This window comes from Pelophylax lessonae, assembly GCF_965119305.1.
Source record: "Pelophylax lessonae genome assembly, chromosome: 6".
NCBI classification, from domain to species: Eukaryota; Metazoa; Chordata; class Amphibia; order Anura; family Ranidae; genus Pelophylax; species Pelophylax lessonae.
In genome coordinates, this window is record NC_138773.1 from 10,961,420 (window position 1) to 10,988,387 (window position 26,968).

Genomic DNA, 26,968 nt, shown 5'->3' on the forward strand with positions numbered 1-26,968 from the left:
TGCCCACAACCTCCCCTCTACCTCCCCATCCAATCCCCTTATCTATTATTTTTTTTAATTCTAGCATTGCTTCCAAATCGCAAAAGAAAACAAAACCCCAAAAAAAGAAAAGTTGCGGAAAAAATTGTTCAAGGAAAATTATTACTCAAATAAGTATATTATCTATATTAGTGACCTGCCCAAATTCTTCTGCTCATCAGCTCTCCTTATTGTTAGTGTATACTCCTTTCCATACATGTTACGTCCTGGGGGCGGAGCTTCCTCAGTGGACGTTTAATTTATTTGTTTGTTTAGCGCTGCACCTCTGGAGGGATGCCAAGTTTGTAATAGCACCAGAAGCAGCGAAGGCAGGGACTCACAATAGTGGCAGGCAAGTAAATACCATATGGCTGTATCTAGGGTGGTTCTGGGGTAGGCTGTGCCCCCCCCCACCACGAATTTCAGTTGTGGCCATCCCCAAAGCCCTCATCCCACAACTTCCCCTCTACCTCCCCATACAGCATATAGTTGAAATCCAATCCCCTTATCTATTATTTTTTTTAATTCTAGCATTGCTTCCAAATCGGAAAAGAAAACAGAACCCCAAAAAAAAGAAAAGTTGCGGATAATATTGTTCAAGGAAAATTATTACTCAAATAAGTATATTATCTATATCAGCGACCTTCCCAAATTCTTCTGCTCATCAGCTCTCCTTATTGTTAGTGTATTTTATGTGCGGCCCAAGACAATACCTCTTCTTCCAGGCCCAGGATGGAAGGTCAGAAGGTTGGACACCCCTTCTCTAGACCTTGCACCATTTTACTTTTTGTAGGACACATGATCACTTTTGCTTTTCAATTTTGATATATATTTATTGCACTTGATATATGTTATATCACATTTATAAGAATTTGGGGCATGTACAGCATTATATGCTTTCAGCACTGTATCATTTTTTGTTTTTATAAATTAGAAAGCAATTTAAGTGAACAGGAAATCTTCAATTTCACCTTAAAATCAGTTTTGACGAAAAAAAAATGAGATCTCTCCTAAATATATGTATAAAGAAAGGGGAGGGGGTTTCTAACCCTGTCCAATCGGGCAGAGGTAGAACCAAAGGGGATTTAAATGTGCCACTGATACAGAAATTTATTCCAAATTAAGTCCTCATTTAAAAGTTAGTAAAAAAGATTTTATTCAACATATATTAAAAACAGACAGACATACATATTAATTGCAGTTTTATATACATATATTGTACACAGAAACAAGTGCTTATATTTCAGCAAGCCCACAAGGGGACTATATGAAACTGCGAAGAGTTGCTGGAACTACGCGTTTCGCTATGAGTGCTTCCTCAGGCTCCAGCTGTTTCAAAATATTCTTAGTATATATAGACAATCTATAGAACAAACAGTATACATATTAGCACATAATACAGATATTGATTGAAATACATACAAAACTCATACTTTAATCTTAATATACTCAAATTTTAAATCATAAAAATCAGAGATAAACAAATAGTTTTTTTTCCTCATATGAATCAAGCAATCGATTGCTTGATTCATATGAGGAAAAAAACGATTTCTTTCTCTCCAATTTTTATGATTTAAAATTATACATACATAAACTATATACACTAAGAATATTTTGAAACAGCTGGAGCCTGAGGAAGCACTCATAGCGAAACGCGTAGTTCCAGCAACTCTTCGCAGTTTCATATAGTCCCCTTGTGGGCTTGCTGAAATATAAGCACTTGTTTCTGTGTACAATATATGTATATAAAACTGCAATTAATATGTATGTCTGTCTGTTTTTAATATATGTTGAATAAAATCTTTTTTACTAACTTTTAAATGAGGACTTAATTTGGAATAAATTTCTGTATCAGTGGCACATTTAAATCCCCTTTGGTTCTACCTCTGCCCGATTGGACAGGGTTAGAAACCCCCTCCCCTTTCTTTATACAAATTTTACAATGGGGAAGGTGCCAATTGACTACTAATGATTAGTAAAGCCAATATCTCCCCCTCCACAACCATTCTCCTAAATATATTTCCTACTATGTAACCTTAATACAGAACATAATTATTATTCATAACTTGATCCCCAAATGTGGTCTTCTTGTTCCAACTGTGACTCACAATATTGGGCACACTCCATTGGCCTCCCTGGCTTGCCGTCTTGCGCGGTTCATTCTTATCTCCATAACTTGTTGCCGTGCATGGTTCATTCTTATCTCAATCACTTGTAGCCTTGCATGGTTCATTCTTATCTCTACCTCTCTTTCATGTGCAAAATCCAGTAAAAATTTCCAGCGATCAGCCCTCTCTTGCTGAGGATTTCTCATCTCCTCCATGCGGCATTCAACATCTTTTAGAACTTCATAGAGGAATCTCAGGATCTCCTCGTGGGTGGCCCGGACTCTATTGTGTTCCTCCCGAGTGTAATTCTCCACGTGGAATATGTAATCTATTCCCATGTCTTCAAATATGTTTCTTATTTGTGTCAATCTCCCCTGAGATGTATGTGTCAGAACCACGAATGGTTTGATTCCTGGAAAGAAAAATAGCAACTGGATTTTTAGGACCTGGCATAGAACTGTGCTGGGCAAAGCAACACAATTTACATTCTCCATACAGCCAGCACTGCCAACACTCTGCTTTTAATTAAAATGAAAGGACCATGCTAAACTGAATTACAGGAGCAATCTTCCCATAATGGACATCTCTGTTTTGTAGATGTTGAAAAGTTAAATTAACTGAAAGTTTGTTCTAAATCATGGGGGCTACATTGGTGAGATCTCTTTCCAGGTCTGTACACCTGCTGTACCCCCTATGAGGGGTTCCCACCATCCCATTCATGGAGTTTTCTGGTTGTTACAGCTGCTGTGCCCATTATAAAGGTTCTCACTATTCCTATGCTAAGTGCCCGGGTCTGTACACCTGCTGTGCCCATTATAAAGGTTCTCACTATTCCTGTGCTAAGTGCCTGGGTCTGTACACCTGCTGTGCCCGTTATGAGGGTTCCACCACTAGTGATGTCGCGAACCTAAAATTCGCCGTTCGCGAACGGCGAACGCGAACATCGGCAAATGTTCGCGAACCGGCGAACCGGGCGAACCTCCATAGAGTTCAAAAGGCAGGCGAATTTTAAAACACACAGGGACTCTTTCTGGCCACAATAGTGATGGAAAAGTTGTTTCAAGGGGACTAACACCTGGACTGTGGCATGCCGGAGGGGGATCCATGGCAAAACTCCCATGGAAAATTACGTAGTTGACGCAGAGTCGGGTTTTGATCCATAAAGGGCAAAAATCACCTAACATTCCTAAATTGTTTGGAATAACGTGCTTTAAAACATCCAGTGTGTGAATACGATCAGGTATGATGTTTTATCGGTCAAGTAGTGTAAGGGTTACGCTCGCTTCACAGTGACAGACCAAACTCTGACAGACCAAACTCCCCGTTTAACAACAGTTAGTCAGTCCATTTGCACAACCGCAAACTCCCCATTTGCACAAGGTTGGATACCAAGCTAGCCATGTCCCGTTCCTTGTCCTCACTGACATCATTGAAGGTCTCTTCCTCCACCCAGCCACGTACAACACCAAGGGTCCCCGAAAGGTGAGAACAAGCCCCCTGGGACGCCTGCTGTGGCTGGTATTCCACCTCCTCAAAGCCACCTTCCTCCTCTGACTTCTCTTCTTCAGACTCCTCTCTCTGCGTTGCCACAGGTCCAGCAATTGACAACGACAAGGCTGCTTCTGGTGGTGATGGGGAGTGGACCACAACTCTTCCTCTTCATGCTCATCTACAGCCTGATCCAGTACTCTTCGCAGGGCACGCTCCAGAAAAAATGCATATGGGATGAGGTCGATGATGTTGCCTTGGGTTCGACTGACCACCAGGGTTGTCACCTCCGCAAAAGGACGCATGAGCCTACAGCCATTGTTCATGAGCATTCAGTAACGCGGCCAAAAAATACCCAGCTCCGCAGAAAGAATGAAAGAAAATGAATGTTTTTTTCTATGAAAAATTATCCTGCGGATCGCTTTTGGTCTGTTCACAATGAAGCAATGACCTTATCATCTGGGGTGTGCCAACACACTCCTAGAGGTGATCGCTTCATTGTGATACGCAAGCCCCTTCACCACGACAAGGTAACGATCACGAAGGGGAATTGACACATGTATGTGCCTTTTTTTTTGTTTTTTTGCAGCCACAGTGTAGCACCAGAGGCCAGAAAAATTAGGCATGTACACATGCATGAAAAAGTAGCTATTGTTGCAGCCGCTGCTGTAGCAGCGGCCTTAAAAATTGAGGTTTTCAAGGCAGAAAGTGCACTAAAACATTGCGGCTTGAACCGTAGTTGGTGGCGGAGATGTCACGTAAGTCATCCGGCATCGGCGGCATGCAGAGAATGATTAAAGACAGCAGCGTGTGGACCATTTTTAGGCCAAGGCATCTCAGTCGTCACCAGGCCTTTTTTAGTCAAATGCATCCCCCACTGTCAGTCCCTTCGGGATCCATGCCTCATTCATCTTAATAAACGTGAGGTAATCAAGACTTTTTTGACCTAGGCGACTTCTCTTCTCAGTGACAATACCTCCTGCTGCGCTGAAGGTCCTTTCTGACAGCACACTTGAAGCGGGGCAGGCCAGAAGTTCAATGGCAAATTGGGATAGCTCAGGCCACAGGTCAAGCCTGCACACCCAGTAGTCAAGGGGTTCATCGCTCCTCAGAGTGTCGATATATGCAGTTAAGGCAAGGTAGTCTGCTACCTGTCGGTCGAGTCGTTCTCTGAGGGTGGACCCCGAAGGGCTGTGGCGATGCATAGGACTAAAAAAGCTCCGCATGTCCTCCATCAACAAGACGTCTGTAAAGCGTCCTGTCCTTGCCGGCGTGGTTGTGGTGGTAGGAGGAGGATTACTTTCACCTCTTCCCCTGTTGGATTCCCGTTGTGCTGTGACATCACCCTTATATGCTGTGTAAAGCATACTTTTCAACTTATTTTGTAGCTGCTGCATCCTTTGCGACTGCCGGTAATTGGGTAACATATCAGAGACTTTCTGCTTATACCGGGGGTCTAGTAGCGTGGCCACCCAGTACAGGTCGTTCTCCTTCAACCTTTTTATACGAGGGTCCCTCAACAGGCATGACAGCATGAAAGACCCCATTTGCACAAGGTTGGATGCCGAGCTACTCATGTCCAATTCCTCGTCCTCACTGATGTCATTGAAGGTGTGTTCTTCCTCCCAGCCACGTACAACACCACGGGTACCAGATAGGTGACAACGAGCACCCTGGGATGCCTGCTGTGGTTGGTGTTCCTCCTCCTCAAAGCCACATTCCTCCTTTGACTCCTCTTCCTCACACTCCTCTTCCAGTGTTGCCGCAGGTCCAGCAAGCGATGGTAAGGCTGTTTCTGGTGGTGGTGATGGTGACCACAACTCTTCCTCTTCACGCTCATCTACGGCCTGATCCAGCACTCTTCGCAGGGCACGCTCCAGGAAAAAAACATATGGGATGATGTCGCTGATGGTGCCTTCGGTGCGACTCACTAGGTTTGTCACCTCCTCAAAAGGACGCATGAGCCTACAGGCATTGCGCATGAGCGTCCAGTAACGTGGCAAAAAAATACCCAGCTCCGCAGAGGCTGTCCTAGCACCCCGGTCATACAAATACTCGTTGACCGCTTTTTCTTGTTGGAGCAGGCGGTCGAACATTAGCAGTGTTGAATTCCAACGTGTCGGGCTGTCGCAAATCAAGCGCCTCACTGGCATGTTGTTTTGCCGCTGAATATCTGCAAAGTGCGCCATGGCCGTATAGGAACGCCTGAAATGGCCACACACCTTCCTGGCCTGCTTGAGGACGTCCTGTAAGCCTGGGTACTTCTGCACAAAACGTTGCACAATCAGATTCAACACATGTGCCATGCACGGCACATGTGTCAACTTGCCCAAATTCAATGCCGCCAACAAATTGCTGCCGTTGTCACACACCACTTTGCCGATCTCCAGTTGGTGCGGGGTAAGCCACTGATTCACCTGTGCGTTCAGGGCGGAAAGTAGTGCTGGTCCGGTGTGACTCTGCTTTCAGGCAAGTCAACCCCAAGACAGCGTGACACTGTCGTATCCGGCATGTGGAATAGCCCCTGGGGAGCTGGGGGGGGTGCAGTTGGTGTGGAGCAAGACGCAACAGCAGAAGAGGACTCAGCCGAGGAGGTTAGCAAAGAGGATGGAGTAGGAGGAGTAGAGGAGGTGGCAGCAGGCCTGCCTGCAAGTCGTGGCGGTGTCACCAACTCCTCTGCAGCAGAGCCACGCATTCCATGCTTGGCAGCCGCCAGCAGGTTTACCCAATGCGCAGTGTAAGTTATATACCTGCCCTGACCGTGCTTTGCAGACCAGCTATCAGTGGTCAGATGGACCCTTGCCCCAACACTGTGTGCCAGACGTGACATGATTTCCTTTTCCACAATAGAGTACAGGTTGGGGATTGCCTTTTGTGAAAAATAATTTCGGCCGGGTACCTTCCACTGCGGTGTCCCAATAGCGACAAATTTTTTGAAGGCCTCAGACTCCACCAGCTTGTATGGTAAAAGCTGGCGGGCTAAGAGTTCCGACAAGCCAGCTGTCAGACGCCGGGCAAGGGGGTGACTCTGTGAGATTGGCTTCTTACGCTCAAACATTTCCTTGACAGACACCTGACTGTGGGCAGGTGACGAGCAGGAACTGCTGAAGGTGAGAGGCGGAGGGGCGGGTTGTTGATAGGGGGCATGGAGGACAGCAGTGGTTGACGTGGCTGAAGATGCTGGACCAGGAGGAGGATGGTGGCTTTGAGTTTGTGTGCTGCTTTTACTCATGTGTTGATCCCATAGGCGTTTGTGATGTGAGATCATGTGCCTTCGCAAAGCAGTTGTACCTAGGTGGGTGTTGGACTTCCCACGACTCAGTTTCTTTTGGCACAGGTTACAAATGGCATCGCTGATATCAGAGGCAGACACACAAAATAAATGCCACACTGCTGAGCTTTGCAAGGACGGCATTCTGGTGGTGGCAACAGCTTGCGTTGATTGGCGTGCTGTCTGGCTGACCCCGGGTGCCGAATCTACATGCTGTCTGACTGCGCCACTAGCTCCTTGCGATGACCTCCTCCCCCTGCTTCCAACTCGTCTCCTCCTCCTCTCTGTCTCCCCATCTGAACTTTCCCCCTCTTCTTCTGCTCTTCGAGCAGGCACCCAGGTGACATCCACAGACACATCGTCATCATCAGCCGCTTCACTTGACAACTCAGCAAAGGCAGCAGCAGCAGGTACAACATCATCATCATCATCATCACAATGTACGTCCATGTGTATAATGCTGCCTGACTGAGACATATCCCCAATATCTACATCCTCTGGCACTAATAGTTGCGCATCACTTATTTCTTCCAACTGATGTGAAAATAACTCCTCTGACGGATCAAGTGAAGCGGCTGTGGTGCTAGTGTTGGTGGTGGTGCCGGCGGGCTGGCGAGTGGTAAATTGAGAGGTGCCCGAAGCTGAGCTGGAGGAGGATGGTGCATTAAGGTTCCGAGCGGAAGCTGTAGACGATTGGGTGTCCTGTGTAAGCCAGTCAACTATGGCCTCAGAATTTTTTGAGTTCAGGGTCTGTGGTGGCCTCTGAACACTGGGCATTATTCTAGGGCCTAAGGAAATCACAGCACCACGACCACGACGGCCCTTGCGGGGTGGCCTGCCTCTGCCTGTCATTTTCTTTTTAATGTGTTGTGTTACTGTTGTACTATGAGTGCAAGGTGCTGTGCCACCCCTATAGGAGTGTTGGGCAGTGGGTACAGTACACTCTGTGGACCTGACAGTCACTGGCAACCAGGCAACTGCAATTAAAAAATATATATTTTTTTTTTACTTTGCAAGCTGCTGTGCCACCTTATATATCAGTGGTGGGTGGGCAGTGGCACAGTACACTCTCTGTGGACCTGACAGCAGTCACTGGCACCCAGGCAACTGCAATTAAAAAATATATATATTTTTTTTTACTTTGCAAGCTGCTGTGCCACCTTATATATCAGTGGTGGGTGGGCACACAGTGGCACTGCAGTGGGCACAGTACACTCTGTGGACCTGACAGTCACTGGCAGCCCAGGCAACTGCAATAATAAAAAATATTTTTTTTTTCAATTTATTGCAACAAGATGCTGTGCCACCGTATATATATCAGTGGTGGGCAGTGCACTGCAGTGGGTACAGTACACTCTGTGGACCTGACACAGCACTCACTGCAATTATGACAGAGGAAAAAAAATATATTTTTTAAAATGCAAGGTACTGTGCCTGTGCCACCCGAAATGAGTGTGGTGTGCACACAGTACAGTCTGTGGTGGGTCTGTGGCCTCTCACACACAGCGGGCAGGCAACTGCAGTGTACAATATATATATATATAGAAAAAACTCTATTACCTTACCAGCCCTTAAAAGGGCTTTTGGGGACACTAGATATATATATATATATATATATATATATATATATATAAAAAATTACACAAATACCAGCCCTTAGAAGGGCTTTTTGGGGTGCTGATATTACAGCAGTAGTGGACCAAGAACACTGCAAGACCAGGAACACTGACTAACTGTCCCTAGCTTAACAGCAGCAGCAGCAGCTCTCTCCCTACTCTCACTACACACACTGCTTCAGAATGATCTAAGATGGATGCTGCCCTGGCTTATTTATAGGAGGTGGGAGGGTGTGGGAGGGAGGTATGCTGATTGGCTGGAAATGTGCCTGCTGACTGTAAAGTTCAGGGTCAAAGTTTGCCTCAATGATGTATTATGGGGGGCGGACCGAACATCGCATATGTTCGCCCGCAGCGGCGAACGCGAACATGCTAAGTTCGCCGGGAACTGTCCGCCGGCGAACAGTTCTATACATCTCTATCCACCACCTCTGTGCAGATTTCCGGGTCTGTACACCTGCTGTGCCCGTTATGAGGGTTCCACCATCTCTGTGCAGATGTTCCATGTCTGTACATCTTCTGTGCCCATTATGAGGGGTTCCCACCATCTCTGTGCTCAATTCCTGGGTCTGTACACCTGCTGTGCTCATTATGAGGGGTTCCCACCATCCCTGTGCTGAGTTCCTGGGTCTGTACACGTGCTGTGCCCAATATGAGGGGTTTCCACTAACCCTGTGCTGAGTTCCTGGGTCTGTACACCTGCAGTGCCCATTATGAGGGGCTCCCACCATCCCTGTGCTCAATTCCTGGGTCTGTACACCTGCTTTGCTCATTATGAGGGGTTCCCACCATCTCTGTGCTGAGTTCCTGGGTCTGTACACCCGCTGTGCCCATTATGAGGGTTCCACCATCTCTGTGCATATGTTCGAAGTCTGTACACCTGCAGTGCCCATTATGAGGGGCTCCCACCATCCCTGTGCTCAATTCCTGGGTCTGTACACCTGCTGTGCTCATTATGAGGGGTTCCCACCATCCCTGTGCTGAGTTCCTGGGTCTGTACACCCACTGTGCCCATTATGAGGGTTCCACCATCTCTGTGCAGATGTTCCAAGTCTGTACACCTGCAGTGCCCATTATGAGGGGCTCCCACCATCCCTGTGCTCAATTCCTGGGTCTGTACACCTGCTGTGCTCATTATGAGGGGTTCCCACCATCCCTGTGCTGAGTGTCTGGGTCTGTACACGTGCTGTGCCCAATATGAGGGGTTCCCACTATCCTTGTGCTGAGTTCCTGGGTCTGTACACCTGCTGGTCCCATTAAAAGGAGTTTCCACCATCCCTGTGCTCAGGGCCGGACTGGCCTACCGGGATAGGCCAGCTGGCCCTGGGGCCGCTTTGAGATGCTGCCACTGTTCCCCTCGAGTGCAACAGGGCACTATGAGGGCTCCTACCATCCCTGTGCTAAGTGCGCAAGTCTGTTCACTTGCTGTGCCCATAATGGGTGCTTCTTATCTCCTCTGCACTGAGTTCCTGGGTCTGTACACCTTTATTTGTCCATTATGGGTGGTTTCCACCATCCCTGCACTGATGCCCTGGGTCTGTACACCTTTATTTGTCCATTATGGGTGGTTTCCACCATCCCTGCACTGATGCCCTGGGTCTGTACACCTTTATTTGTCCATTATGGGTGGTTTCCACCATCCCTGCACTGATGCCCTGGGTCTGTACACCTGCTGTGCCCATTATGAGCATTTCTCACCATCCCTGTAGTTCTAAACTTCTGCTTTGCCTATTATGTGGGATTCCTACCATCCTCATAATTTGGATCTTGGATCTGTACTATTGATCGACCGATATTGTTTTTTTAACGCCGATACAGATATTTTGGTCATCAGATATCGGTATTGGCCGATACTGGCCGATATTTTCGGACATTAAAATTTTTTGATGTCTATAGGTACTCTTGTGGAGGGATCTGGGGGTCTAAAAGACCCCAAACCCCTCCTCAGCACTTAAAAGCATTCAAAAGCCAAGTTTGGCTGTTTTGAATGCTGTACGTTTTTCTGAATTCGGCGCCGCCAGTACCCGGAAGTGATGTGATGTCACTTCCGGGTACTCGGCGTTGCCGAATTAAAAAAAATGGAGACCCAGTCAGACGGCGGCGGTGCAGGTAGGATTCCCGGGGGAGGGGGGATGACGTCCCCTCCCGCTCCTTGTAATGACAGCCGAGCGGCTTCTCAGCGGCATCAGTTGTCATTACAAGTCAGCCGACCGTCGGCTATGGACGCCGGTACCGGGGTGATGCCTCTAGCTGCAGACATCACTCCGGTACAAGCACTTTCCCCAAATATCGGTAACCTCAGGGGCCGATACCGATATATCGGGGAAAGTGCATATTGGCCACTGATATATCGGCTTTGTCGATAATCGGTCGATCACTAATCTGTACACCTGTTGTGTCCTTTGTGAGGGGTTCCCACCATTCTTGTGCTAAGCACTAGTGATGTCGCGAACATAAAATTCGCCGTTCGCGAACGGCGAACGCGAACATCGGCGAATGTTCGCGAACATTGCGAACCGCCATAGACTTTAATAGGCAGGCGAATTTTAAAACCCACAGGGACTCTTTCTGGCCACAATAGTAATGGAAAAGTTGTTTCAAGGGGACAAACACCTGGACTGTGGCATGCCGGAGGGGGATCCATGGCAAAACTCCCATGGAAAATTACGTAGTTGACGCAGAGTCAGGTTTTATTCCATAAAGGGCATAAATCACCTAACATTCCTAAATTGTTTGGAATAACGTGCTTTAAAACATCCAGTGTGTGTATACGATCAGGTATGATGTTGTATCGATCAGGTAGTGTAAGGGTTACGCCCGCTTCACAGTGACAGACCAAACTCCCCGTTTAACGCACCGCAAACAACCGCAAACAGTCCAGAACCGACCAAAATGGGACAGGAACTGGGCTTTAAGGGTTAGGGTTAGGTTTAGTGTTAGGGGCTAGGGTTGGGGTTACGGTGAGATACTTAGGGTTAGAGTTAGTAACCCTACCCCTACGCCTCTAACCCTAACCGTCTAACCCTAAGCACTAAAAATAACCCTAACCCTAGCCCTAACCCTAAACCCTAGCCCTAACCCTAACCCCCAGACACTGAATCACACAAAAAAAGTTCTTAAAAATTGTAATTTTTTGTTAGAGAGCCAATTATTGGAAAAATTAAAAAAAAATAAAAATAAAAAATTTCTTTGGATTTAGCATCTGGGGGGTCTAAAAAGTGTACCTGTGAAGTTTCAGCTCTGTAGCATGTCCAGAACAAGAAAAAAATACGAATTAGGGTTAGGGCTAGGGTTAGGCTTAGGGCTAGGGTTAGGGCTAGGGTTAGGGTTAGGGTTATTTTTATGGCTAGGCTTAGAGGGTTAGGGTTAAGGTTAGAGGGTTATGGTTAGAAGGTTAGGGTTAGGTTTAGTGTTAGGGGCTAGGGTTAGGGTTACGGTGAGATACTTAGGGTTAGAGTTAGTAGCCCTACCCCTCTAACTCTAACCCTCTAACCCTAAGCACTAAAAATAACCCTAACCTTAGCCCTGACCCTAACCCTAACTCTAACCCTAACCCTAATTCTATTTTTTTCTGGTTCTGGACATGCTACAGAGCTGAAACTTCACAGGTACACTTTTTAGACCCCCCCCCCCAGACACTAAATCACACAAAAAAAGTTATTAAAAATTGTCCTTTTTGATAGAGAGCCAATGATTGGAAAAATTAAAAAAAAAAAAATAAATAAAAAATTTATTTGGATTTAGCATCTGGGGGGTCTAAAACGTGTACCTGTGAAGTTTCAGCTCTGTAGCATGCCCGGAACCAGAAAAAATTACGAATTAGGGTTAGGGCTAGGGTTAGGCTTAGGGTTAGGGCTAGGGCTAGGGTTAGGGTTAGGGCTAGGGTTAGGGTTAGGGTTATTTTTATGGCTAGGCTTAGAGGGTTAGGGTTAAGGTTAGAGGGTTAGGGTTATGGTTAAAGGGTTAGGGTTAGGTTTAGTGTTAGGGGCTAGGGTTAGGGTTACGGTGAGATACTTAGGGTTAGAGTTAGTAGCCCTACCCCTACCCCTCTAACTCTAACCCTAAGCACTAAAAAAAACCCTAACCTTAGCCCTGACCCTAACCCTAGCCCTAACCCTAACCCTAACCCTAGCCCTAACCCTAATTCTATTTTTTTTCTGGTTCTGGACATGCTACAGAGCTGAAACTTCACAGGTACACTTTTTAAACCCCCCAGACAATAAATCCAAAGAATTTTTTTTTTTTTTACGTTTTTTTTTTTTTTTAAGTTTTCCAATAATTTTTCCAAAAATGACAATTTTTAAGAACTTTTTTTGTGTGATTTAGTGTCTAGGGGGTCTAAAAAGTGTACCTGTGAAGTTTCAGCTCTGTAGCATGTCCAGAACCAGAAAAAAGATAATTTTTCAGTAGAGCAGGGATGGTGGGAACCCCTTTTACACCTATATGATCTTTTTTTCTGGTTCTGGACATGCTACAGAGCTGAAACTTCACAGGTAAGCTTTTTAGACCCCCCCAGACACTAATCCAAAAAAAGTCATGCCTGCCACCGTATATATCAGTGGTGGGTGGGCAGTGGCACTGCAGTGGGCACAGTACACTCTGTGGACCTGACAGTCACTGGCACCCAGGCAACTGCAATTATAAAAAAAAAATATATATTTTTACTTTGCAAGCTGCTGTGCCACCGTATATATATCTGTGGTGAGTGGGCACGCAGTGGCACTACAGTGGGCACAGTACACTCTGTGGACCTGACAGTCACTGGCAGCCCAGGCAACTGCAATAATAAAAAAATATATTTTTTTTTTCAATTTGCAACAAGATGCTGTGCCACCGTATATATATCAGTGGTGGGTGGGCATGCAGTGGCACTACAGTGGGCACAGTACACTCTGTGGACCTGACAGTCACTGGCAGCCCAGGCAACTGCAATAATAAAAAATATATTTTTTTTTTTCAATTTGCAACAAGATGCTGTGCCACCGTATATATATATATATATGTGGTGGGCAGTGCACTGCAGTGGGTACAGTACACTCTGTGGACCTGACACAGCAATTATGACAGAGGAAAAAAAAAATATTTTTTAAAATGCAAGGTACTGTGCCTGTGCCACCCGAAATGAGTGTGGTGTGCACACAGTACAGTCTGTGGTGGGTCTGTGGCCTCTCACACACAGCGGGCAGGCAACTGCAGTGTACAATATATATATATATATATATAAAGGAAAAACTCAATTACCAGCCCTTAAAAGGGCTTTTGGGGACACTAGATAGATATATATATATATATATATATAAAGAAAAACTCAATTACCAGCCCTTAAAAGGGCTTTTGGGGACACTAGATATATATATATAAAATTACACAAATACCAGCCCTTAGAATGGCTTTTTGGGGTGCTGTCCTTACAGCAGTAGTGGACCAAGAACACTGCAAGACCAGGAACACTGACTAACTGTCCCTAGCTTAACAGCAGCAGCAGCTCTCTCCCTACTCTCACTACACACACTGCTTCAGAATGATCTAAGATGGATGCTGCCCTTGCTTATTTATAGGAGGTGGGAGGGTGTGGGAGGGAGGTATGCTGATTGGCTGGAAATGTGCCTGCTGACTGTGAAGTTCAGGGTCAAAGTTTGCCTCAATGATGTATTATAGTGGGCGGACCGAACATCGCATATGTTCGCCCGCAGCGGCGAACGCGAACATGCTAAGTTCGCCGGGAACTGTCCGTCGGCGAACAGTTCGGTACACCTCTACTAAGCACACATAGCTCTGCAGGAGCTTAATAAAAGCTAGGGACATGGAAGATAGGTAAAGTTGGTCCAGGGAATATCCGATCGCCTCTCAGGTGATCAGGAAGGAATTGTTTCCCCTGCTGTAGCAAATTGGATCATGCTTTGCTGGGGTTTTTTCGCCTTCCTCTGGATCAACTGCGGGTATAGGATTGTGTATATGGGATTGTATGGTTGGGTTTTCTTTTTGTTTTTTATTGGTTGAGCTAGATAGACTTATGTCTTTTATCAACCTGACTATGAAACTTTATAACTATATACAGGCGGTCCCTAGGTTACAAACAAGATAGGGTCTGTAGATTTGTTCTTAAGTTGAATTTGTTTGTATGTCGGAACAGGTAATAAATAATTTTTATGTTTTTTGGATAGCACAGGGAAGGGTTACCACCCCTGTAATGTTTGTTTTTGCTGTCTGTACCCATGTTCAGATGATTTAACCTCACTTTCTGTCCCTATGACAATTGGATTTAGAAAATTTTGGGTTGTTGTGGAAACAAGGATTGGTGATAAAGCTTCAGTGGAGACACCTTTTTCCCATGATAACTCTTACAGGAGTGAATTTCCCTTCCTAGAGGGAGATTTCTCCTCACTTCCTGTTGTCTCCTTACTTTTGTAACTAGGAGTCATTTGTAAGTTGGATGTTTGAAACCCGGGGACCGCCTGTATTGTACAACAACGCTCTGTCTCCTACAAACAATGAAACAAACAGACTCTGCCAAGTATATACATGTGAGATATACAGTACATGAGTACCTGTCAGTTTTTTGGCATTATTCAATATAGTCCTTAGTCCAGGGATATCACCTTCCGTAATGGTCATTGCCGCACTGAGGAAAATAAATAAATCTGTGATGTGAGCGCTGTACACTGCAACTCTAACAAATATAATCTATGTAGTAATAGAAGTCTCACATAATACATATTTAATGGAAATGGTTACATTTGTTTATTTTTATTGTTTTGTAAACCCTCCCTAATAGCCAATCCAGCCTCTCCCACTGACACCAGCATGTAGAAAGTAGAGATGGCATTGCAGTAAACTTTGTGTGTTCGCAAATTCGAGAAAACGCAAACGTTTGCCGATGTTCGCGTTAATGTTCGCCAAGCCATGTACTTTTACATTCTGAAGAACTTTGACCCATGACACATCCATCAGGTGGTACAGGACAGCCAATTGAGACATTTCAGCACATGGACATAACCCCTACCTTATAAATAAACCTGACCTGGCTGCCATTTTACATTCTGCTTTTTGTCAGTGTAGGGAGAGGTTGCTGTGTGGAGCAGGGACAGACTTTTAGTGGTCCACAAAAGTCCTTTTAAGGACTGGTATAGGTGTACTATTCTTTGGTGTGCAGTATATAGGGGTGTAACACACTTATAATATACTTTCTAATATAGAAAGCATTATAGTGGATTTGTATTGTGCAGCATTGTGACTGGTGTGGTTCTGCAGCAATACTACAACTACAAAGAGTGACAAATGTAGATGTGAACCAGGGCTTAGAGAACCAGAGTTTGGAGAACCAGAGTTTGGAGAACCAGGGCTTAGAGAACCAGGGCTTAGAGAACCAGAGTTTGGAGAACCAGGGCTTAGAGAACCAGAGTTTGGAGAACCAGGGCTTAGAGAACCAGGGCTTAGAGAACCAGAGTTTGGAGAACCAGGGCTTAGAGAACCAGGGCTTAGAGAACCAGAGTTTGGAGAACCAGGACTTAGAGAACCAGAGTTTGGAGAACCAGGGCTTAGAGAACCAGGGCTCAGAGAACCAGGGCTTAGAGAACCAGGGCTTAGAGAACCAGAGTTTGGAAAACCAGGGCTTAGAGAACCAGAGTTTGGAGAACCAGGGCTTAGAGAACCAGGGCTTAGAGAACCAGAGTTTGGAGAACCAGGGCTTAGATAACCAGAGTTTGGAGAACCAGGGCTTAGAGAACCAGGGCTTAGAGAACCAGAGTTTGGAGAACCAGGGCTTAGAGAACCAGAGTTTGGAGAACCAGGGCTTAGAGAACCAGAGTTTGGAGAACCAGGGCTTAGAGAACCAGGGCTTAGAGAACCAGAGTTTGGGGAACCAGGGCTTAGAGAACCAGGGCTTAGAGCAGTGGTTCTCAACTCCGGTCCTCGGGACCCACCAACAGGCCAGGTTTGCAAGATAACTAAATTACATCACAGGTGATCTCATTTGCTGCTCAGTGATTGCAGTATTCTAGTCTGCATCCCCCAAGGTAATACTTAAAATCTGGCCTGTTAGTGGGTCCCGAGGACCGGAATTGAGAACCACTGGCTTAGAGAACCAGAGTTTGGAGAACCAGGGCTTAGAGAACCAGGGCTTAGGGAACCAGGGCTTAGAGAACCAGGGCTTAGAGAACCAGAGTTTGGAAAACCAGGGCTTAGAGAACCAGAGTTTGGAGAACCAGGGCTTAGAGAACCAGGGCTTAGAGAACCAGGGCTTAGAGAACCAGAGTTTGGAGAACCAGGGCTTAGAGAACCAGAGTTTGGAGAACCAGGGCTTAGAGAACCAGAGTTTGGAGAACCAGGGCTTAGAGAACCAGGGCTTAGAGAACCAGCGGGGTGATATATATATACTTTCAGAATAGTGTATTTGGGTACTGCAGAATTTTTTTTTTCTGTAACACAAAATATTAGATTATGAGTTTGCAAATGCGCTTAATACTTCTGTTATATCAGTGTCCATGTGGTGGGACTATGTGTGCACAGCTAGGAAGTATTTGGGGGCTGCAAATATGACCTGTGGGTTTTTAAAGTCTGCCTGCCATTAAAGTCAATGGGGTTCGCTGCAAACTTGTGTTTGCGTTTGAGCGTGAGCACGCGAACGCGTTCGCGAACCGCCCTGGGCGGTGTTCGCCCCATCTCTAGTAGAAAGGTTCCCCTCTATTTAGTGAACGTTCCCTTAGTAGATTGTTTTTTTTTTTTTCTTTTGTAGTGGCCCTGCCCCCTCCCTTTATGTGGGAGGAGGATCTGTCTAGCTTTCTTGGGATGCCAGCAGCAGTGGATAAAATGTTCCTGTGGGCAGAGAAGAGCTCCCCCTGGAGCCTGGGGATGGAGGCTCAGGATCAGAGGCCTGGATCTTGAACAGCACGATGTGTTAAAGCCCAACTCTTGGCAAAAAAAATTTACACTATAGGGAACCTGATAGTCTATGTTTTTAGCCTCCTGATAGGGATGGAAGTCTTTCAAGGGGTGTCAGAGGCTTACCCTATGGCTCTTTCGGCTGGGAAGAGGATCAGCAAGGTGACACCAAGAGTAGAGGCCTGGGAAGGCAGCAAACTTTTATTAATTCTTCCAACCCCACTCCAGCTGTAGCATTCAGCAGGCAAGTTTTCTGTCTCAGTTGCTAGAACAGAAGAAGAAATGCTGTTCATTCCCATCCACCTCAATGACCAAAGGCTTAATGCCAGCTTGGCACACTTGCTGGGCTTACAGCTCCTGCCTTTTCAGCTGGTGGATTCAGCTCCTTTTTCTGAACGTGCAGCCCATACTGTACAACAGTGGCAGGTTTTCGGTCAACATTTCTTCAACTGTAAGGCCATCCCTGCCTTCCTTCATCATTGGTGGGCCACATGGTCAACAGGAGGGTCCACCTAACCACAGATATGTGGTCCAGTAAGTATGGGCAAAGATGGAAAGCATCTTTTATGGCCCATTACATGTCCACCTGAAAAAAACTCTTCCTTAACCGTGCTGCAACAGCTGTACAAGCATCAATGGGACATAGTTGAGTACCTGTGGCAAGGACCTGTGGCAAGGATAGGCTCAGGGGGAGCCAGGGTTCTACTTTCTGTGTCAGTGGCTCCAATACAGGACATTTGCGCTGCATTATCAGTATTTCAGGAGGCAACTAGAATGATTATCTGTGATAATACATGCATCAGTGCCACAATCTCTGTTGTCTTCCTGCTGGAGCAGATACTATGTGGCAATCTAGACAGGGCACTGAGGCACAACAGAAAAAGGAAGACTTATTGGTGTCACAGAAGCCACTGTATCCAGGAAACTGTCCCAGTGAGGTCTCGACAGGTAGAGGAGAAATAAAAAGAGGAGGAGTATGGTTGCCCTGACGGCATTTAGGAGGAGGAGGTAGATATGGGGCAGGCTTCCAGGGGTAGGTTTTATCCCTCACACCCCCTGTGAGGTATAAAAGGATAGGGGGGGTAGCTGAAGACAATGTCATCCTCAGCAATCCCAAGGTTCCATCACCTCTGGTAACTTGTGACGGATGGGCTTATTTATGCTCCAGAGTCTGCTAAAAGACCCTAGGATTTATGGTATTATTACTGGTTGGCAATTCCCCTCAATCTACATTACATGGGCAAAGTCACTGAACTCATCCTGTCCTTTCAGAGAGAGCAAAATATGAGAAAACTAGAGGACCCATTAACCCCCTTCCCAGAGGCTGGAAGTATACTTTCTCATGGACAATGTGTCTTAGGGCCTGCTGTCATTGAATGGAGGGGCAGCAGTGGGGTGGTTGCCTAGGCATAGCATTCGAAATAATTTTCTCTACCCAGTGCTGAGGGCTGTCTGTTGCTAGCAGCTATCAACAACAGCTGCATCATATGCTGGGGGAGTAAAAAGGCTCAATGGCTGATGTTGTTGCCTTTCCATCCAATGACCCCATTGATTATTGGGTAATCAAGGTAGATCACTGGCCAGAGCTTGCCCAGTAAGCTATTGAGCTGTTGAGTTTCTGTGCAGCCAATTCCTCTCTTAACACATTAAGCCCTGTGGGGGGCTTGGTCACAGAAAAAATAGTCTGTCTGTTCCAGGCACAATATGCTCGCTCTCTCCCTCAGGAATTGTGACCTATCCAATAACGGCTTCAAAGGTGTGGTGCAAATTATTACCTTTAAAATGTCATCACCTGGGACACAGGTCTAAAGCCCCGTACACACGCATCGATTATTGGCCGGGAATTTTCGGCCAACGTCCGATCGGCCGATTTTCGGCTTGTTAGTATGATGCTTCTGACAACCGACTGCGACTTTTCGCCCGAAAAAAATCTGGTGTGCAGGCAATAAAATTTTGGTTGGCCGTCAACACAACGGCCGATTTTCCGTCAGTCAGTACAGATTTCGGCAGACAAAAATCTGATGAGCAAGACTGGGCATGCTCAGAGAAGAAAAAACACACGTAAAGTAAACCAATACATGACATAACTTCTGAAGTAGATTTTTTGTTGGCCGAGAAAATTTGTGTGCAGCCTAGAGCACATTCCAACCAACAAAACACAACTTGGACAAAAGTCAGACAATCGGTCGGCCGATAATCGTTGCGTGTGTACGAGGCATAAGATGTCTGTCATTCTTGCATGCAGGTCCTTTGGCTGTAATCTCCACTATTATGGAAACTGTATGTTTTTTTATTCAGTTAAGTTAACAACTGAGTCTAGGGTGGATCCACAGTAAGATTAATCAATCAGTGTGTACAATGAACCCTACTAGCAGTAACTGTGCATTTCTAGCAGTGTCAATTTTGTCAACGATAAATTAACACTATTTTAGTCAACTAAAATACAACTAAAACAATTCAGATGACTAAAATATGACTAAATCTAAAATGGCATTTTAGTCAAAGACTAGGACTAAAAATAATTTCAAATTTGAAATCAGAATTATTATGGATTTCTAGCATGTTATTAGAAAAGCAGAGCAATAAGAATGTGCAATGTGTCATAACTAGGGATGAGCCAAACTGTCTTGGGTTTGTTTCTAGCGGGGTTTCAGTGAGTATCAAAGAAGGCAAAATCATGGGAGCCGAACCTTTCAAATCAAAGTGCCCATCTTCTAGCATAATAGGTGAAGGGTCATCAAATAAAAGAATGGGGGTTTGGGGGTGGGAAGTGCCCTGGTGACAGGTAATAATATTAATAAAAAAATAAATAATAATTTGGCTGGGAGAAGTGATTTTTATTTTTTTTAAAGCGGTGACATTTATAAAGAAAACATGTTTTTAATTTGTCAGTTAATGATATTTCCCATCTGGCTTTCATTTAAAAAAATATGTGGGGGACCTTTAGAGTTACATACATAGTTACATAGTAGGTGAGGTTGAATAAAGACAATAGTCAATCCAGTTCCCCCCGTGTAGGTGTGTGTGGCCGTAATCATTTCTCATAACCCTGAATGTTCTGATCCTTGAGATGTATAAGAGTCTTTTGAAAGCCACCATACTTCCCGCAGAAACCACCTCTTGTGGTAGAGAATTCCACAATCTTGTAGCCCTAACAGTAAAGAACCCCCCACATTGCCTGAGGTTAAAACACTTCTCCTCTAATCGCATTGTATGCCCTCGAGTCCTCATGCAATCCCTTCGACTGAATAGCTTTTTTTCTATGCTGAGATCCCCATTGAGGTATTTATACATTGCTATCATGTCCCCTCTCAGGCGTCTCTTCTCCAGGGAGCATAAAAAACAAAACAAGACCACATTGCTCTCAACAGTGGAACCTTCAGATGATTGGAAACGTTCATCAGGTGCACTGTGGTGATCTCTCCAAACACCGTGGAATACAATGTCAAGCAGAAGGACAGCCGGCAACTCTGTAGATCTTCTGATATTTTATTAAGACATCTCAGTGGGTAAAAGACAAGGTGACTAATCTTGTAGCCCTAACAGTAAAGAACCCCCCACTTTGCCTGAGGTTAAAACGCTTCTCCTCTAATCGCATTGTATGTCCTCGAGTCCTCATGGTTTGTGTGAAGGGGGGATGGTAGTGACATCATTGACCGAATATGACAGCAGCAGTTGCTAGGGATGCAGTGGATGCCAGCACCTGCAGCCTCCTTGGGAACCACTGACAGAAGGAAGCTGTCATAAAGAAAAAAGTGGTAGAAATACTGCTTCAATTTATGATTTGGGGTTCCCAGTTTTGGGATCCCACCAAACAGGGGACCAAACAGGCAGAAGTTCAGCCTTTCTTGCAAATCCCCAAACAACCAAATTTCTCTCCAAACTGTTGACTCATCTCTAGTCATAAAGAGACAGCCCCTGCCCCATCTAAAACTGGCCTTCACAGCAAGGAGCACATGGAGGGGCAAACGCATGAAAGACAAAACCAGAGGAAATTCCCAGCTCAACTCACCAACCAGTCTGCTTACCAACCAAATTACCCTGTCCAACAGTATGCATTAAAAACAGGGGTTTCATCATTAGCACACATTTGCTGCAAGGCCACTTCACTGCACCCTGTATTACTTGCAGTCCTAACCCTTCTAAATTTATGAGAGTCTCCACAATGGAAGCACAGACATTCTAATGGATAGATGAGGGGCAGGTGGGCCTGGAGGACATAGCAAAATGTCAGCTAAGGAGTCCAGTGTGTCCCCTCACCAATATTCACATCAGTATACAGGGTGCCGTGGAGGGGCCTTGCAGCTTATATATGCGTGTGCAAATATGTGCTAACTAAACCCCAAGTTAATTTGATTGGTAAGTAGACTGGTTGGTGAGTTGAGCTGAGAATTTTCTCTGGTTATGTCTTTCATGCATTTCCCCGTCCGTGTGCTCCTTGCTGTGAAGGCCAGTTATAGATGGGGGCAGGGGCCATCTCTTTGTTACTGGTGCAAATATTGGTGAGGGGGCCCACTGAACACCTTTGCTGACATTGTGCTATGTGCTGGGTGTCCAGGGTGCCTCTGCACCTTTAGGGAGGTTTGGGCTCCCTCCAGGCCCTCCTGCCCTAAAGGTGCAGAGGCACTCTGGACAGATAATGTCCATTAGAATGTCTGTGCTTCCACTGTGGAGACTCTCATACATTTAAAAGGGTTAGGACTGCAGGTAATACAGGGTGTCATGAAGGGGCCTTGCAGCTTACGCATGTGTTTGCAAATGTGTGCTAACAAAACCCCTGTGTTTAACGCATACTGTTGAACAGGTTAATTCTGTTGGTTAGCAGACTGGTTGGTGAGTTGAGATGGGAATTTTTTCTGGTTTTGTCTTTCATCTCCAGTCATGTTTGGTGACTTTGTTCATCTTTCATTGATCGGCGGAGGATTGGATTAGGAAAATTTGCAATCATTTGTGATTGGTCTGAATATTTTTATGTGAAACTGTAGGTTCTCCCACGGCTTCCAATACCATCTCTACGCTGACGATACCGAAAATCTATTTATCGACCCCTCAGCTCTCTCCCTCAGTCTCCTCACGTATCACTAATTTACTATCAGATATATCGGTCTGGATGTCTCATCACTTCCTCAAACTCAATCCCTCCAAAACCGAGCTTATAATGTTTCCTCCACCACGTGCCCCTTCCCCTGATCTCTCTGTCAACATTGATGGCATTACTATCAGCCCATCCCCGCAGGCCAAGGTCCTAGGTGTTGTCCTGGAATCTTGAACTTTCCTTCAAGCCCTACATCCAATCACTGTCCAAATCTTGCCGCCTCAGCCTCCGCCAAAATCTCCAAAATACGCCCCTTTCTAACCAAAGACACAACAAAGCTCCTAGTTCACTCCCTGGTCATCTCGCGCCTCGACTACTGCAATTCCCTTCTCATTGGCTTACCTCTACATAGGCTCCTCCCCCCTTCAATCCATCATGAATGCTGCCACCAGACTCATCCACCTTACCAATCGCTCAGTGTCCGCCGCTCCTCTCTGTAAAGCCCTCCACTGGCTTCCGCTCACCCAACGAATTCAATTCAAAATACTAACAACATCTTACAAAGCCATCCACAGCTTAGCCCCCCAGTTACATCACTAGCCTAGTCTCAAAATACCAACCCAATAGCTCTCTTCATTCCTCTCAAAACCTCCTGCTCTCTACCCCCCTCGTCACCTCCTCCCATGCTCGCCTCCAGGACTTTACCAGAGCCTCTCCAATCCTATGGAACTCCTTACCCTTATCTGTCCGATTATCTCCCACTCTATTAGCTTTTAGGCGATCTCTGAAAACCCTCCTTTTCAGAGAAGCTTATCCTACCAACACCTAACAAATGTACCTCCATTTCATCCATTTGCCTTCCCCCTTGGTTACTGCCTTTTGTTTCACTAGATCCTCCCTTCTAGATTGTAAGCTCTAACGATCAGGGCCCTCTGATTCCTCCTGTATTGAACTGTACTGTAACTGTATTGTCTTCACCCACATTGTAAAGCGCTGCGCAAAATGTTGGCGCTATATAAATCCTGTATAATAATAATAATCTGTTGGGATTCACATAATTCAGGCTGTGATTCTTTAACCACTTTACCACCGGAGGATTTTCCTGCTAAAAGACCAGGGGGTTTTTTGCGATTTTTTACTGCGTGACTTTAACGGACAATTGCGCGGTCGTGCGACGCTGTACCTAAACGAATTTCACGTCCTTTTTTTCCCACAAACAGAGCTTTCTTTTGGTGGTATTTGATCACCTGTGCGATTTTTTGATCACGCGCTATAAACAAAAAAGAGCGTAATTTTTGCAAAAATAACAATATTTTTCACTTTTTTTTTTATATGAAATTCCCCCCCAAAAAAATGTAAAAATCAAAATTTTTTAACATTTTCGGCCAATTTGTTTTCTGCTACCTATGTTTGGTAAAAAAAAAATCGCAAAAAGCGTATTTTGATTGGTTTGCGCAAAAGTTATCGCATTTACTAACAAAGGGAAAGATTTTTGTCATTTTTGGTGTTTTTTTTTTTAACGAGTAATGGCGGCGATCTGCGATTTTTTTTGCGGTACTGCGACATTGCGGCGGACAGATCGGACCCTTGATTGACATTTTTGACACTTTTGGGGGTACCAGTGACATTACTACAGTAATCAGTGCTATATATATGCACTGTTACTGCAAAAATGACACTGGCAGGGAAGGGGTTAACTTTATTGGACAGGGAGGGGTTAAGTGTGTCCTAGGGGCGTGCTTCTAACTGTAGTGGGACATTCCTATTGGTGTAAAAAAAAAGATCAACGGTTCTACATAGTAGAACCTTCTGATCTTCATTTTTACACAGGGAGAACTGACAGGCGGCTTGTTTACATAAGCTGCTCTGTCTTTCTCCCGCTGTACCGGCGATCGTAGTGTGACCGGCGGACATCGGGTCCGCCAGTCACACTCCCGCACTCCTCCGTGAACGAGCCCCTATTGGCTCTAGAAGGAGTGACAGGCGAGCGATGTAGACCTACGTCACTCTGCCTGGCCGGGGCTGACTGCCGCAGTAAATATACTGTGCGCATTAGGCAAGTGGTTAATTGTAGATTTCTCTGAAGACCTAATAAATCTTCATTTATATTAGCTGGATAAAAATATAAGCTATTGAGCACTTTTCTCAGCCGATTGGCAGCTTGGCTCAGAGGCATAACTAGAACCTTCAGGGCCCCGGTGCAAGAAACCATAAAGGGCCCCCCGGACCCCTGGCTTGGGCCCTTCCTTTTAGGCCTGGGGCTCTTCCCATTGATCCTGGGGTCCTTTACTCTCCTTTATTACGGTCCCGCAACGGGACCCTTTCACAAGTTCTGCAGTGGGCCCCCTTCCTGCCATCTTGGGGCAGGAAGGGGGCCCACTGCTACAAGTTACAAGTGTGACCCACTGCCCACAGTTACAAGTGTGACCTTTGCCATCCTGGAAGTTCTCCCACTGGTGTCAGTAGTTTTTATTTTTTGGTATTTTAATTGTATTATTTTTTTATCATTTTATTTTATTTTTTTACAATGTCACTGACTATGACTCTGTCCATTCGGAAAAGGAAGGAGCTGGTAAATTACATATTTACCGACCCCTTTCTGGTTCTCTATTGTGACACATCCCCTGCAGCAGCCGGCAGGAGAGGGAAGGGAGCACAGTGGCACAGTGGGGGGCAGCACAGTAGGGGGGGGGGACCAGGGGAGCACACAGGGGCACAGAGACAGCAGAACACAAGTGAACTGGATAGGAGGAGTGGCGGGGGCAGCATACAGAGGAACCAATCTCCTCCATTTTCCTCCTGCAGGTACAGGAGGAAGAAGGAGGACGGTGATTTCTCTACATGCTGCCCCTGCCCCCCTCCTATCCAGGTGTACAGGGGAGCCGCACAGGCCCCCTGGAGCATGGGGCCCGGTTGCAATTGCAACCCCTACAACCCCTGTAGTTACGCCCCTGGCTTGGCTTCATTTTTTCTTGCGGCTCATCCAATAAAGGTGAAGGTTAATTTCTTACCTGTATACGAAAACGGGGACAATGAGATCTGCGTTGTTTGGATTCATGTCATTGTCAACTATCCAGTTCATTATTTCGTTGTAATTTTGCGGCCAGTTGATCCACTGGTTCAGAGGCAACAAATTTCCTAGAAGACAAGTCACAAGGTCAGTGCAGAGAATTTATACCAAATGTTGGCATTGGTATCATTTTGTGGTGCTACATAGTGTGTATGGAATTTGTTCATGCTAAAAAGAAAAGCAATAAAATACTGTAGATCCCTTGTAGCCAGCAACAACAGACCTTACCCCTCCCAGCAACAATAGATCCCCCCCAAGCAACAATACACCTTCTAGCAGCCAGCATCAATAGACCCTCCAGCAGACATCCATAGACCTCTACCTCAACATTAGACCCCTTCCGACACAGTAGACCCCCAACAACATAAGACCTACCATGATAATAGATCCCCCGCCAGCCACAAGAGACCTCCCCAGCAACAGTAGATCCCCCAGCAGCCAGAATCCATAGACCGTCCAGCACACCTCAGCACTTCTTGTCATTACCAACATTCAGTACTGGAGGTGCTGGACCTGCATTCTCCCACGTTCCCCATGAAAGAAAGCCCTGCCTCAGCCTTATATTGATCTGCGGAGGCAGCAGCAGGAGCTATTGGTGTCAATCACAGCCTGTGAGAAGAGAGGGGGGGGTTGTGGGGCTAAGCAGTGCCGTGTGTGTCAGTGGAAACACATGGGTGCATCCTTAACATAGCAAAGCTTTAGGGGCATTCAAGAGGGGGAGGAACCTATAGTGCTGGTGGGGGACCCTAGCAGAGGAGTTTTAGGGCGGCTATGTGTAAACCATTACATAGTGCAGGTAAGTATAACATTTTTGTTATTTTAAAAGAATACCTTTTCGATCGCTTTAACCACTTAACGACCACCCACCGCAGTTTTACTGCGGCAGGCGGCTGCTCCTGGGCAAAGTGGCGTAATACTATGTCGCTCGCTCGGGAGTTTCTAGGGGGCGAGCACGCACTGCCGGTGGCGCACTCCCGCCCCCGCTCATTCCCTGGGGAGCCAGCGCGTGTGACTCGCGATCTCCCACAGCTGAGGGAGAAGGACAGACGGCTGATGTAAACACAACCGTCTGTCATTCTCCCTGAAGTGATCACAGAGGCAATGTGATCCTGCTATATAGGATCACAAGTCTCTGTAATTAATTCACAAGCCACGCCCCCTAACAGTAAGAATCATGCCCCTAGGGACACATTTAACCCCTTAATCACCAATAAAGTTAACCCCTTCCCTGACAGTGTCCTTTTTACAGTAACAGGGCATATTTTTAGCACTGATTACTGTAGTAATGTCACTGGTACCCCTAAAAGTGTCAAAAATGTCAGTTAGGGGTCCGATCTGTCCGCCGCAATGTCACAGTCCCACAAAAAATTGCAGATCGCCGCCATTACTAGTAAAAAAAACAATAAAAATCACATAAATCTTTCCCGTATTTAGTAAACGCGATAACTTTTGCGCAAACCATTCAAAATACGCTTTTTGCGA

The 26,968-nt window shown here is 45.8% G+C and overlaps 1 protein-coding gene across 1 annotated transcript in view; it reads right to left on the reverse strand.

Annotated features, from left to right (window-relative positions):
• Positions 1 to 2,122: 2,122 nt before the first annotated feature.
• LOC309558399 (uncharacterized protein) overlaps positions 2,123 to 26,968 on the reverse strand; it is a gene marked incomplete at its 3' end in the record, with an annotated part of 34,742 nt that continues 9,896 nt past the window's right edge. The window contains exons 2-4 of the mRNA XM_082261473.1: positions 25,428 to 25,554; positions 15,050 to 15,123; positions 2,123 to 2,538 (exon numbers count right to left, since the gene is read on the reverse strand). Of these exons, the coding sequence (XP_082117599.1) occupies positions 2,123 to 2,538; positions 15,050 to 15,123; positions 25,428 to 25,554 (617 nt within the window). The remainder of the gene's footprint in view (positions 2,539 to 15,049; positions 15,124 to 25,427; positions 25,555 to 26,968) is intronic.